The 15,491-nt window shown below is 47.4% G+C and overlaps 1 protein-coding gene across 1 annotated transcript in view; it reads right to left on the bottom strand.

Moving 5' to 3' along the window:
- Nucleotides 1-631: 631 nt before the first annotated feature.
- The window catches only part of PDE6D (phosphodiesterase 6D), a 28,514-nt gene continuing 13,654 nt past the window's right edge, over nucleotides 632-15,491 (bottom strand). The window contains exons 2-5 of the mRNA XM_083442474.1: nucleotides 7,412-7,500; nucleotides 4,155-4,280; nucleotides 3,817-3,922; nucleotides 632-1,389 (exon numbers count right to left, since the gene is read on the bottom strand). Of these exons, the coding sequence (XP_083298600.1) occupies nucleotides 1,308-1,389; nucleotides 3,817-3,922; nucleotides 4,155-4,280; nucleotides 7,412-7,500 (403 nt within the window). The 3' untranslated portion in view covers nucleotides 632-1,307. The remainder of the gene's footprint in view (nucleotides 1,390-3,816; nucleotides 3,923-4,154; nucleotides 4,281-7,411; nucleotides 7,501-15,491) is intronic.

Below are 15,491 nucleotides of genomic sequence, written 5' to 3' on the forward strand. Positions count from 1 at the left end.
CTGCAGAGATAGCGCAGGATAGTGCGCACCCCGGAAATTATCTCTTTCTGCTTCTGCCTTCTGGAAGAAGGTCCAGGGTTATAAAGACTAGGACCAGCCGCCTGAGAAACAGTTTCTATCCAAATGCGATTTTGGTTTTAAACACAGCGTAAGGAAGTCTCTGTGGGAGTATATTGTATTTAATTATGGGGTATCAGAGTTTTTAGGCTAACCAGGCTGGGATAGCAGGCTTGTTGGTGTTTGAATGTCTGATGTAGATTTTTTCAATTTCGTTGTTCTGTATGGGACATTGATAATAAAGATTATCGTATCGTACTAGTTCTATATCCTCTGCACTGACTAGCAACAGCAGCCCAGGGAGTCTTTTCCCATACTTACTTGGAGATGCAGCCAAGAACTGAACCTGGGGGCTTCTGGATGCAAGGTTCTGCCGCCCATCTTCAACCTCTCTGGTATATGAAGGAGCAGTTATCCTTCCTTTGCAAGTCTCCCCGCAACCCTCCCTCCCTTCACACCCTGCAGCATGCCAGTCTCCAGCCTGCAAATAGTTTTTTATGTCCTTGTGTTTGGACTCAGCTGGTCAAGGAGGGGATGAGCCAGAGAGGATTAAAATCTCGCCTGGACCTCCGAGTGCTAGGAATGTTTGCTTTTTAATTCAGAAATGTTTTATTTTAATTACATTATGTAATAATATCAGTCTATTTTACAAGTTTAAGGAGCAAAGGGGTGCGGGAGGGACGTGATGATGTTTGGGCCCCCTATGTAGAAATAAAGAGATGGAATGAATTGAGAGAGAGAAAAAGACAGAGACAGAGAGATAGGAAGGGAGAAGGAGCGAGAGAGTTAACTTAAAACCGAACTGACAAACAGAACAATGGAGAACTGAAGCGTTTTTTCCAGCCTGCCAGGAGGGGAAGCTTGGGTACTAAGATACAGAGACATACAAAGGATTTTTTTAAAAACCTAAACATAATTTACAGTCTTGATCCTTCATGCCCATTTGGGTCTCTAATAAAACAGAGTCCTCAATCCCTCTTCTACCCCCCACCCCATTCTGAGCAGATGATGACACGCCGTGTTGCGGCTCGGCCTCATCCAGCCAGAAGAGCAGAGAGAATGGGCCAAGGCTGCAACTCGCGCCGAGCTGGTCCCCGGGCTCAGCGCCTACGGGAAGAGAGAGACAGAGAGAGAGAGATTCTTCCACGGGGCACTTTTTTGGATGTGGGCTGGGGATTCGGCACCAGGAACCAGGTGAGAGGGGGGAAGAACTAAACCAGGCCCGTGCCCCGCCCTGCCGGGGCCTTCTTTCAAACGTAGAACAGTCTTACTCTTGACGTGCTGACGAGGAGGTCGTCGTCGTAAAACTTGGTTTCTATGATAACGTTCCCACTGCAAAGAGAGAAAGGGGAGAACAAGAAGCGGAGAATCAAAGGGCTGCTCTTAAAACTGCAAGCTAGAGGAATGGCTTATGAAACTGATGGACTATGCTGAAATGGTGAAATGAACTGCCAAATTAAGAGGACATAAGGACAAAGTGTTTAAGGAAGAATGGAGACTACTGATGGATTATCTACCAAATTGTCACTCCTATATGAAGTTGCGGGCAGGATTTGAAATATAAGCAGTGGACTATTGAAAGATCTAACGGTGGCGGGGTTTAGACAATAAAAATATACGTGCTATAGGTAAAGGTAAAGGAGCCCTGGACGGTTAAGTCCAGTCAAAGGCGACTATGGGGTTGCGGCGCTCATCTCACTTTTCCGGCCGAGGGAGCCGGTGTTTGTTCACAGACAGCTTTCTGGGTCATGTGGCCAGCAGGACTAAACCGCTTCTGATACTGTGATGGAAGCCAGAGCGCACAGAAACACCGTTTACCTTCCCGCGGTACCTATTTATCTACTTGCACTGGCGTGCTTTCAAACTGCTAGGTTGGCAGAAGCTGGGACAGAGCCACAGGAGCTCACCCCATTGCGGGGATTCAAACCGCCGAACTTCTGATGGGCAAGCCCAAGAGGCTCAGTGGCTTAAACCACAGCGCCACCTGCATCCCGTCTATGTGCTATAAAACAGCTAGGAGCAGAAAACAAACATCAGGAAAGGAGGGGTGGGGAGTCAAGAAGAGATTTTGTATGCTGAAAAGAAAAAATGGTACGTGGTGATAAATGCTTTGAAATATTTTTGGAGACTTGGTGTAAAACAAACCTACATGCTGGGAGGCAGAGATGCACTGGGGCTAAGCAAAACCTGCTTCTGAGGTGCCTTCAGGCGAGGGAGCTCCCAGGAGAGCTAACTGGGGTGGGTGGAAGCCTTCTGAAGGCTTCTAAAGCAGGTGCACACATCCCACTGCAGAACATAGGAAGTGTCAAAGATATAGAATCATAGAATCATAGAGTTGGAAGAGACCACAAGGGCCATTGAGTCCAACCCCCTGCCAAGCAGGAAACACCATCAGAGCACTCCTGACATATGGTTGTCAAGCCTCTGCTTAAAGACCTCCAAAGAAGGAGACTCCACCACACTCCTTGGCAGCAAATTCCACTGTCGAACAGCTCTTACTGTCAGGAAGTTCTTCCTCATGTTTAGGTGGAATCTTCTTTCTTGTAGTTTGGAGCCATTGCTCCGTGTCCGCTTCTCTGGAGCAGCAGAAAACAACCTTTCTCCCTCCTCTATGTGACATCCTTTTATATTATTTGAACATGGCTATCATATCACCCCTTAACCTCCTCTTCTCCAGGCTAAACATGCCCAGCTCCCTTAGCCGTTCCCCATAAGGCATCGTTTCCAGGCCTTTTCCAGACCATTTTGGTTGCCCTCCTCTGGACACGTTCCAGTTTGTCAGTGTCCTTCTTGAACTGTGGTGCCCAGAAATGGACACAGTACTCCAGGTGAGGTCTGACCAGAGCAGAATACAGTGGCACTATTACTTCCCTTGATCTAGATGCTTTACTCCTATTGATGCAGCCCAGAATTGCATTGGCTTTTTTAGCTGCCGCGTCACACTGTTGGCTCATGTCAAGTTTGTGGTCAACCAAGACTCCTAGATCCTTTTCACATGTACTGCTCTCAAGCCAGGTGAATACAGCACAAGATATTATGGGCTGTCCCGTGAATCCGCTGGATGAAATAGCAGAAGAACGTTGCCTCAGGAGAGTAAGGAAAATTCTCAGGGATGATTCACACCCTGGCCGGCACTTTCTTGATCTCCTGCCCTTGGGCAGAAGATACAGAAGCATGATTAGTTGCACCAACAGGGTAAAGAACAGCTTCTATCCGTGGGCTGCTGAATGAAGAGAGAACAACAGGGCAACTGACTTTCGGATTTGGTGGGTGTGCGTCAGTAAACGAGGGGAATTAAGACGAAGAGAGCTGAGTGGGGCGTGCTCGTGTAATCTCACTGTATACAAGTTGTACAAGGGACAATAAAGTATTTCAATTCAATTTCAATTTCTAGTGGGTGGTTCAGGGTGCCCAGATCCCTCCCTAGGCTCTGCAGAAGCCAATTCATCTGCCGCACAGGGCACTGAGCTCAATGGTCTGGAGCATAATTCTGACCCCTTCAGCCGCAGAATAGCTTTACACTGGCACCACTGAAATTGACATGCTTTGTCAGTCTAGCCCGCTCCACACTCCAGGCAGCCCTTGGATCTCTCTTTCTGCAGTGTGTGTTATATGCAGGGCTTTTTTCCAGCCGGAACTCAAGTCAGCACCTCTCAGGTGAGCGCCACTGCCATTCTAAGGGAGGGAGGGAGGTGTTCATGGTGAGTTCCGGCACCTCTTTTTCAAGAAAAATGGCACTAGATATATGTGACAACTCACGTTAGAACATTAGCGGTCATCATCTGTGACTCAGGAGCGGCCTCTATCAAGGACTGCCAAGTGTTTGTTGAGTTGGGAATCACAAAGCCAAACTCAAAGAACCATTCTGTAAAGGGAAGAAGGGGACCGTTATTCAAATGCTCCAATTCCACCTCTCTCTCTCCCCTCACCCCCGATATCACCCACCTAAGCAACAGACTGGGAAGCAAATCTGGACTTCTACCCTACAGGTCATAAGCTTTATCTGTTGCAGAGAACCATTTCTCCCAATCTAAGATCTGCTTTTCCTTCCATATTGTTAGACATCACCTACAGCTACTCACAGAACAGAACATTACCTTCTAGACACTGTCCTTTGAAATACACTTTCTGTTCCAGTCGGAATTTCTCCATCTGCTCAGTCGAGGAAAAGTTTAGCTCCCGAGATACAGCCTTGCATTTCAGAATTTTCTTAGGAACTCGAGCTAGCAGAGAGAAAGGGGGAAATTAGATTATCATTCCGAGTAGTAGGACAAACCCTGCTCTTGCCAAAGGCAGTGACGTCCAAAAAGAGGAGAAAAACACACGTCCGACTTTTGTGAAGCAAACACGTGCAACAGGTTATAACTAGGGCAGTCTGATGCAGAAAAGGCCTGGGCTCTCACACCTCTAATAGTTGTGTAGGAAAGGAGAGTTGGGGGTTTGTTTGTTTTTTAGCAATTAAAGGTACAGGAGCCCTGGGCCTCTTTCGCTCCTACCCACCCCAGCTGTAACATCAAGCACTTTCAGACAGACCACTCATCTGATCTCCTGCATCAGGAAAGTGACCAAGAAAGGAACCATAAATGACTAAATGCCACAAATGACTGGTGTGTCATAAATGACTAAATGCAGTATGTTGGTCAAGCAGGCTGGGCTTACACTACACACACGAGACAATCAGGGCTACGGCTGGGGGTTATCTGGTTTTCAAAACTGTGATATATCAGCAGCTAAATACCACAATGTGCTGATATGTTACAATGTCCGGAATGTACCTTGGCTGCTTAGGGGAGGAAGAAGCAGGCGAGATACAGCCCCCAGCCCTACTGAGCAAGCCCCAATACCTCTCCGGGTACACGAGGCTTCCTTAAACTGCTCAGCTGGGGGGGCAGGAAGGTCCCTGGCCACCATGATGTATTGCCAGCTCAAAATGACTGGTATTGTGATCTGAACGCCATATATACTGGTTTCACACAATTTACTAACATATAGCCCAGCTCTAAAGAGGGCAGGCGCTACTAGACATTTTTTGGCCCGGCTGCATCACATAATTTTTTCCTAAGACCATGGTTTTCAAAGGGTGTTTGCAGCAACCTCAATGCCCCTTGGAAACTTATGATTGAGATCAGCCACCGCTGACAGACTTCTCTGACCGGCAGCTGACCTGTCATGGCTCTCCCGAAGCATGCGGCCACAGGGGAGATGCTGAGTGTGTTCCAGGAAAGGGAGAGGGCAGGAGGCAGATTGGACTTCTGAAATAGGTGATGTTCATTTCTGACTTCTAGTTGCTTAAGGGGTACCATAGTTCCAGCCTTGTCTCCGTCTGGTCCTTTTCCTTTCTCCACGGCTGATTTGCACATGGGCTCCAGTCAGTGGACTTCAGGGGTCTAAAGGGTAAAGGGACCCCTGACCATTAGGTCCAGTCATGACCGACTCTGGGGTTGCAGTGCTCATCTCGCTTTATTGGCCGAGGGAGCCGGTGTACAGCTTCTGGGTCATGTGGCCAGCATGACTAATTCACTTCTGGCGAACCAGAGCAGCGCACGGAAACACCGTTTACCTTCCCTCCAGAGTGGTACCTATTTATCTACTTGCACTTTGACATGCTTTCGAACTGCTAGGTTGGCAGGAACAGGGACAGAGCAACGGGAGCTCAGCCCATCATGGGGATTTCAACCGACCTTCACCCTAGGCTCTGTGGTTTAACCCACAGCACCATCCATGTCTAGTAAAACCCAAATTGGACCCTGCAAGCCTGAAGGCTGCTCATGCCTGTTCCAGGGGCCCTTTCTTGGTTCATGTGGGGAAACAGGAGCCCCCAAAGGTCTGTTCAGCGACTCTCTGGAAACTGCACACTCTCTAGACCCTTCCTGCGAATGTTCTGCAAAGGCGGCAGCATCATATCAGAGAATTGGATGCAGAAGGCGTTCGCTGAGGACAGAGATGATTGGAACCACTGTAACAAGGGTCACTTCAGGGCACGAGGGCTTCCCTCCACAAAAAGCGCTTCCATGAAGTAAGCTGCTTATAGGTCTCTGCATCTAACCACTGAACCTGCATCTTTTTCAGGGTACAGGGGTCTGGGCCACCAAACCAGGCTTTCCATACTCAGCACATGCTGAAAGAACAGACCCAAGCCTTGCAAACCAGCACACAAAGTGCTTAAAGCTTCGTGACTCAGAGACGCCACCAATCAGACTCAGGCCACAGAGGGTCAGGAGGGTTTCAATGATGTGTTCTTGATGAGCGCTGCATCAACTGGGATTTTGACAACGTAAAGAGGGAGAGGAATGTGACTACCAAGTTCCAAAAGGGAGAGCAGTCCCGTGATTCCAAAGACAAGAAGCCAGCATGGGCAAAAAAGGTATTACTGAGTTATCTTTGTGGCTGAATCCATTCCCTGGGGCGGGGGGGAGGGGGGGAGGCGTTAATGACTTCTTTTAGCCTTTCAACTGAGGCATGATTCAGGAGGTATCAGATCCGCTTTTAAGTTATTAAGGTTAGGAACAGTGATTTCCCGCAAAAAGCACTGCATAAAAAGGGCAAGGGATCTGCTAAAGTGGATCGGGGGGGGGGGGGGAGAGCAAAGCAAAAAGCCAGATTAATGGCTTGCCAGTGCACTGGCCCCCATCTGGCCTCACATTTCTAGACATGTCCACAAATATCCTTAGCAAAGCACAAAATGCTAGTACAGTAGGAAGGGGCAAAAAGGCCCCGGAGAACAGAAGGAGCCAAATTTTCCCCTTTTCGAAGTAGCGGCAGGGGTGGGCTTTCTCAAGCAGTAGAGAGTCTACCCTTTTCCTCCCTTTTTAACTGGCTAGAATTTCCTTAGCCAATGCTGGCTAAGCTCACAAAGCAAGAGTTAGGATTGCTTCACACTTAAAGCCAAAGTTGGTGTGTCTTCCTAGATATACACCCTTGCTCAAGAACTGCATCATCCTGGAAATATCTCACTGAATGACAGCGTACCTCACCTTTTGGGAGTAAAAAATTTAGATGGCATGCCAATCTAAATTGCATCCGTGTATATAAGACGACCCACAATTTTGAACATAATTTTTTAATAAAAAACCCTAGCCCTATACACGGAAAAGAATGGTATATGGAAGTTTATTTAATATTTTTATTAAATCTACTACTTCCTTACATTTTAAGGCCCTCCGCCGCATATATATATCATGATATAGTGAGATATTGTGATATTTAGCTGGTGATATATCGTTATCTTGAAAACCAGATATCGCCCAGCGCCAGACAGCACCCCATCAAACAGTGCTGAACCTGCTCAGTATTTCAGGATCCTTCACACACAAACCACTGGGAAGTCCAGCCACACACCAAGGCTCAACAGTACCTTCGTGCTCTACTCCAGGGACGGAGAGGTCTTCTGTTCCTTGCCAGAGAATTTTCCCTGTTTCTGCATCACGGAGATTCATCCAATTTCTGTTTGGAAGGTAATTAAGGAAAAAAGCAGCAGCATTGCGGAACGATACCGAGCACGCCTTTATTCTAGGGTCAAAGTCCTCCTGCGGCACCAAGAATCAAATGGACCAAAACTGAAAATGAACAGCAACATTCAGCTCCCATGAACAAAGGAAACTTCCTTATGTCAGGCTCCCATATCCATCTAACCCAGTATTTTCTTTTTTGGCATGGGGTTCAGGGAAGGAAACGGCCCCACGCTGGCTGCCCGGTCCTTATTTTCAAACTGGGGATGCCAGAAGTGAACATGGGACCTTCTGCATGCAAACCATGTGCTCTAACTCTGAGAACAGTCCTTCTCCACACAAGAAATCGTGGGTGCTTTGACTTTTGGAGAGTGCTCTCCCACAGCAGCTGAGGGAAACCGAGCAACATTCCTGTTGCTCCAATTACAAGCTGCTTTTTGAATTATTCTTTAAAGTATTTCTATGAAGCCACCTTATACTAAGTTCAACTAAGTTCATCTAGACCAGCGGTTCTCAACCTGTGGGTCCCCAGATATTGTTGGACTACAACTCCCATCATGCCTAGCTAGCAAGGCCAGAGCTCAGGGATGATGGGAATTGTAGTCCAACAACATCTGGGGCCCAAAGGTTGAGAACTGCTGATCTGGACCAATACAATTCAACTCTGACTGCAGCCACTCTCCGAAAGCTGCAATCTTTTTAGCTCAAGATGTCAGGAGTCCTGGCATCTTCCGCGTACGAGGCAGGGGCTCCATCACTGAGCTTGCAACCTCCCAGTTCCTACTCCCAAAGGTTCAGCAGAAGGCTGCTGTTTAGGGAAGCACCAGTGTTTAGTGAATAGGATTTACACCACAGAGCTTGGCTGCTCTCTCTTTGGCAGCAGAAACATCTTTCAGTAGCTGCAATTCTTTTTTAGAAAAAGGAAGAAAAGAAAACAGCAGTCGAGAAGAGCGTGAGCAAATTGGGCCTTGTGTACACACGACTGACCAGGAACAATACGCAGAGGGGGAAATCATTCAGAAGCAGGTGAGGAGGAATGACAAGCAGAGCAGGTGACGCCTAGCAGATCTAGTTAGCTGCCTAAGTAACAAGGAAGAAGGTCGGCAACTGAAACATGTCCTGCGGTGCAGAAATCAGACATCTTGAACCAGAGCCACATGTACGGTTATCTCCTAATGTGTTTAATTGGTTTAGCCAGTCTTCTACCTGAGCGAGAGAAAGGCTGCCTTTAAAAATAGATTCTTATCTCAAGAAGAGCAGCCGGGACCTGTAGGCAGAATCCAGAGAGCATTAAGCATCATTAAGTCACTGAGGCCACGTTAGTATGGATATTTGAAGGAAGACTGTCAGAGGAGTTTGGAGGAGGAGAAAATTTGCACCTGGGAGTAGAGAAAGAAGACAAACCTGGCAAGTGGAGGAAGAAACCACAAAGCAGAAGCAGAAGCAGAAGAAGAAGAAGAAGAAGAAGAAGAAGAAGAAGAAGTTTGGATTTGATATCCCGCCTTTCACTCCCTTTAAGGAGTCTCAAAGCGGCTCACATTCTCCTTTCCCTTCCTCCCCCACAACAAACACTCTGTGAGGTGAGTGGGGCTGAGAGACTTCAGAGAAGTGTGACTGGCCCAAGGACACCCAGCAGCTGCATGTGGAGGAGCGGAGACGCGAACCCGGTTCCCCAGATTACGAGACTACCGCTCTTAACCACTGGCTCTCAAAGCAAATGCAACATTCAACCCAGAAAAGGTGTCTGGCTACAGACAAAGGTCAAGTAACCTCCAATTCCTCAAGAACAGACTGCGATGAGCAGCATAAGGCAGGGGAATTCTCCTGCCTCCCAAATCAGCCATGTCTCACTGCAGTGCCCTTCCAGGGCTGACATTTAACTTGGTTTGTGCACACACTTATTATTGTAAAATCTCCCCCCACCTTTCAACCACAGGGACTCCCAAGGTAGCCAACAGAAAGAAAGGCATAAAATCAATACGAAACACAGCTAAGTTTAAACAAAGAAAACAGTCAAAACCATTCGGCAGCAGCGATGGATTCCCACTGAAAGCTAAAGAAATAAACAGATTCTTTGATTGTTTCCTAAAAATCATCAAGCAGAGGACCCAGTGAACTTGTCGTGGGAGAGGTCAGGTCTCACCCCTCGAGGATACTCATCGTGCTTCAGAAGATGGAAGAACTCTGACCAGGATGCTGAATGTATTAATAGGTGACCTGACCGGCTGAAACACAGAACTGGGCCTGTGAAATGCAATTAAAGAGAACAGCAAGCAGAGAACACCAATGCAGCCACCACACGAGATCATTGATGGCCTAAGTTTTGGCAACATCCTCACCATCAAAAAGAAAATGTCCAAGGAACCGTGGTGCAGTGGTTGAGGCTTACCCAGCTGGTGATGTTTGCAGCCATGGGTTCAAAGCCCATGTTCTCTTTGGCCGAAGGGGATCTGGAAGATACACCAGAAAACTTGCCAAGGGGGACACAGCTCAGGGACACAGCATGTGTCCCTGAGCTGTGTCCCCCTTGGCAAGTTTTGTAAGAGGTCCCACATTCGATCCCAGGCATCTCTAGAGATCCCTGGAGCCAGCAGCAGGAAACACCTCTGCCTGAGTAGCTGGGAAGACGCTGCTAACCAGAAGCAGGCAGCAGGGAGGCTAGGGTAAGGTACCTTTCAAATGTTCAGATATTTTATTCTGTACATGTAGTAAATCGATTCAGAAGTACAAACTTTTTCTTGCTTTGTGACTCACTCAGTTTGCATTTCTCTAAAGAACCTTTTTTCCCTGGGATACGAAGCCTCCGTTCCCACGTCTCCATTTAATGCAGGACAGCTGAGGTTTTGTTGCAACCCACATTCAGCTCTGCATCCAGACAGGCCAAATTCTGGGGTAAGAAGTGCTTAATTCTGCAATCCAAACTGAGCAAGTTTGCTTATTTATTTACTGCAATTTGGCACTGCTTTGCATAATGTATTCTGACTCCTCCCCCCCCAATGGTTAGGAACAAGGAGCTAAGCCAATCACTCAAAGCCCATCCCCAACAACTTGAAACTTTTCCTGCTCTTCTAAGACTCAAACTCACATTCGGCAGCACTCTGCAATTCTTTCCACTGTGTTAATTTAAGCCTGGAAGGAGCATGGACAGGCCTTGTCTGACCACAAGTATGGATAGACTGCTTAACCCTTTCCCAGCTCCAAACTGTCCTCCCCAAGGTGCTTTTTCAGATCAAGGGCCCTCCATCTCTCCTCCCTGCCTGGGAAGTAAAAAACACAGGTCAGGGAGGAGGCATTGAGATGGAAAACCAAGTGGAGGAGGGGTTAAGTAGTCTCTCTTCACTCAGCCTTCTGCTATTTGGACACAGCTTACTTAGGATGCTTTGGGTATAAAAAATGCACAGGAGAGAATTGCAGAATCCTACATAATCTGTTAATTTAAGATCAAGATTTCAGCAGGCATGGCCCCCAAACATTTAACAATGGGATCATCCATGTGTCTACTTCAGTGTTTACCAAACTTGGGGCTTCAGCTGTTTTCAGACTACAATTCCCATCATCCCTGACCACTGGTTCTGCCAGCTAGGGATGATGGGAGTTGTAGTTCGAAAACAGCTGGAGTCCCAAGTTTGGGAAACACTGGTCTACTCAGGCTCTCGAGAGCACAACTGCATCTCCAATGTGCTGGCAGACGAACAGACTAGCTGGAAAAAACAGAGATCACTTGAGTCCTGAAAAGATTAACAGCCACTCCCTTTTTGCATTTAAGCCTGAAGTGCCACATATTTTTCCCCCAGACAGCCCAGGGAGTTGGATGGAAGAGGAGGGAAAATATGGGCTTCCAGCCTGCAGTGCATTTGTACCAAGTCCCCTACCCTGCACAGCAATTTCTGCAGCCATCACTATTAAACCACTAACATTATTAGACTGTAACGGGAGGCCAAGCAGAGAGCAACAGCGAATGCTGCAACAGATGGATTTCAGGAGGGAATTGGAACTGCTCCAGATGCATCCATTGTCCTTTAATTGCTTATTTTCTTCCATTTCCCACTCCAGGGCGAAATGAGGGCTCAGCTAAGAGTGCTGCTCCCATCAGACACTTCAGCCTGAGATATCTGCCCATCACCAATTCTGCATAAAGACACCCCTAGAGCTTGAGTGATAGACCCAAGAAAAGGAACGTATTATTGACAGAATGGTTCTCCCAAAGGGGAAACATGCCCAGGCAGAATGAGACCTCAGCACTCAGGATGTCTCCAGAGTCTATGGAAGCCCAAGAGTCCCAAAAAGGTTCCATCAAGCTACTGTTGCTGAAGCTCATTTAAAGGGAAGGAGCTGCAGAATGGATCCAGAATTGCGCCCCCCCCCCACTGCATTCCTGCTCCTCCAGGGATAGTGCAACCCTGTCCACGGCAGATAACTGACCCGATTTCTCAGATCTGGTAATAACTCACACACAGGGCCTCCGTCTTGCCAGGATTCAAGCTCAGCTTACTTTCCCTCATTCTGCCTGGCAAGGCATCTCCTGATGCAGATGTTATGGAGAAGAAGAGCTGTGTGTCATCAGCATACTGATGGCAGCATGTCCCAAAATTCCTAATGACCACTCCCAACGGCTTCCTGTAGATATTAAATAGCATTGTGGATAGAGTGGTTTCTTGTAGGACCCCACAGTGTAACAAACAGGGAGACATAAGGCACTCTCTCAGTGCTACTCTTTGGACTTGGTCATGATCGTGATTGCGGGAGGAAAGGGATGCTAAGCACAAAATAGCTGTTGGTGTTCATGCTCTTTACTGAATGCCACGATTTCATTTCAGCAGAGAACTCACAACACAAGCAATGTGCAGCCAATTAAGTCAAGGGATTTTAGATCCATCATCGCCCGTCTTTCAAAGCAATTCCCCATTGCACTTCTTCACCAACACCTGCCCTCCTTCCTAGGAGCTCAAGAGAGCGCTCCACGCTCAGTGACTGGTCCAAAGCCACTGGCCAAATTTCATGCCCTCTGGGGTCCAAGTCCCACGTCGAAAGGACTTCCATGTCAGAAAGGAAGGCAGCTTAAAACCCTCTCAAAGGGTTCAGAGAAGGAGATTCACGGTTCTCTGTATTCTGGCCAAGCTGCATACCCTTAACGCTCAGCCAAAATAGAAGCCACAGTTTCCCAGCCAGCCCCTGTTAATCCTGGCACAACTCATCTTAGATGAATATGGGGAAAACACAACATGCAAAGTAGCAGAGCTGGGAGGGAGGGAGAGAATCAAAGAGGTTTGTGCAAGAAGCCTAGATGACTGGGATTTTTCCAGCCTTGCATAAGTGAAGTGGAAAGATGACGTAAAAGTAGGGAAAAGTTGTTTCAAAGCCTTAAGACACCAGCCTCAGAATTTTGAGCGTAATATAGTCCATTTCCTTAGTGGCAGCCTCCAGCGTCAAGGAGCCTGGTTTCCAACCTCAGCTATGCATTCAATCCACCATTACTCTCTTCCTTGCAGTTTCCAGGAACACCCCCTGCTCATTTCCTGCATCATGCACTCAACATCATGCCCAGCTTTGTACCCTCACCCTGGTCCTCTTAGAATCATAGAATCATAGAGTTGGAAGAGACCACAAGGGCCATCGAGTCCAACCCCCTGCCAAGCAGGAAACACCATCAGAGCACTCCTGACATATGGTTGTCAAGCCTCTGCTTAAAGACCTCCAAAGAAGGAGACTCCACCACACTCCTTGGCAGCAAATTCCACTGTCAAACAGCTCTTACTGTCAGGAAGTTCTTCCTAATGTTTAGGTGGAATCTTCTTTCTTGTAGTTTGGATCCATTGCTCCGTGTCCGCTTCTCTGGAGCAGCAGAAAACAACCTTTCTCCCTCCTCTATGTGACATCCTTTTATATATTTGAACATGGCTATCATATCACCCCTTAACCTCCTCTTCTGCAGGCTAAACATGCCCAGCTCCCTTAGCCGTTCCTCATAAGGCATCGTTTCCAGGCCTTTGACCATTTTGGTTGACCTCCTCTGGACACGTTCCAGTTTGTCAGTGTCCTTCTTGAACTGTGGTGCCCAGAACTGGACACAGTACTCCAGGTGAGGTCTGACCAGAGCAGAATACAGTGGCACTATTACTTCCCTTGATCTAGATGCTATACTCCTATTGATGCAGCCCAGAATTGCACTGGCTTTTTTAGCTGCCGCTTCTTTAGCTTCTTAAGGCAAAGGCAGGCAGCCCAACCCTGAGCTGCTTGGGCTTCTCAGCCTTCCCTCCCTGCATTGCCACAGAGATTTTCCAAGGCTCCTTCCAATCCGTTTCAAAACTTCGACATTCCTGGCACCGGAGAACAAAATCAGAGACTCTGGCAGAACAAGGACGCTGAGGAGTTTCTCCAGGAAGCCAGCTGAAGACAAGAAAGCTACTCCAGAAAGTTGCAGCTATCCTAGCTGGCTCATATGCCCGCTTCCCTCCAGAAAGGTTCAAAGGCTACAGCCTGACCAGAAAGAGGAGTGGGGTGTTTAGACATTATGCTCCAACAGAACTATTAGAAAGTGATAGCAGTGATATGTATGTGTACATGCAGGAACATTTTATAATGCGATCAAACACATGGTGTTGTGCAGTTTGCCGCAGACAGAAATGCTCTACCAGAACAGCAAGTATCCAACTAAGCCTTGAAAGAGGATAGGCAAAATCTCAACTCTCTATTCTCCAGTCAGGTGTCGCATAGATTTTCCCACTCAATACACCCACTTTTCAGATAGCAGACTGTATAGCGAAGCTGGCACCTTCTAGCCTCGAGGTACATGTGTTCTTGGGTATGGTTATACAGTGGTACCTCGGTTTACAAACTTCATCCGTTCCAGAAGTGCGTTCTTAAACCAAGGCGTGCTTTCCCTATTGAGGCCTCCAGCTGCCCGTGCCCTTCCACCGTTCAGATTCTGTTCTTAGACCGAGGTAAAGTTCGCAAACCGGGACACTACTTCTGGTTTTGCGGAGTTCGCAAACTGAATCATTCGTAAGCAGGACTGTTCTTAAACCGAGGTATGTCAAATCCACGGGGGATGGGAAAGAACAATTTCAAATGAGGAGATCTTTATTGCTTTCCATTCAAGAGCATTTCCCTTCCTTTCCTAGCAAGGGGATTTGTGGATAAAGTATTTTTTATCAAGCCTCCCAGAGTGGTTGGGGAAACCCAGCCAGATGGGCAGGGTATAACTAATAAAATTATCATCATTATTAAAGGTGAATGCAGCTTCTATGACCTGCCAGGTTGTGGCTGATCCTGGCCCAGAAGATGCTAGAAAACCGATTCCAGAAAGACTCTGTGTTGATCTTGCTGCAACAGAGTTGTGGCACTTCTTAATATTAACAGATATGGTGTCACATAAGCGTCTGTGGGCTAGAAACTTCACCAGATGCATGAAACGCTGTCCTCAGCTGGTGCGTGCACACTCACACACACACTTAAAAGTGTGTGTGTGACAAGCTGCGAGGCCAAAGGCCATGGCATATTAATAGCTGCTGTAGGTCTATGCATAACCCAAATGTATGCAAGATAAGAAGAGAGTGACACTTTCACAACAGCAGCAATTGACAATAATATTCTCTTTCCTGTTACTCCGCGCTAATGATTATCGGCAAATCAGATTTATTCAGTTCAGGCTTTATTGAAGGAGGCATTCCCTTCACGTTGCAGCTTTTAAATGATCAAAAGCATGACTAGAAAGATAGCATTATCACCAATTACTGCTGTTGTGAAGAGGTCAGTATTCTGATCTTGTTCACTCTGCGACTGCAGCTTCCGATCTTTCCCGGAAAGACCATCGAAAGGGAGGCCACTGCTGCCGGTTCTTTTCTCTTTCTACACGTTTGTGATGTATTAGCCAGCCAACTGCAGAGAATGCTTCATCATGCACCTGATGAAGCGGACTGCAGTCCATGGCGCTTCAGTCCGTCAGTCCGTGAAGCGCCACAAGACCCTTTGCTGTTTTTAGAAAAC

The sequence above is a fragment of the Podarcis tiliguerta genome (genome assembly GCF_965153285.1).
Source record: "Podarcis tiliguerta genome assembly, chromosome: 5".
Lineage (NCBI taxonomy): Eukaryota > Metazoa > Chordata > Lepidosauria > Squamata > Lacertidae > Podarcis > Podarcis tiliguerta.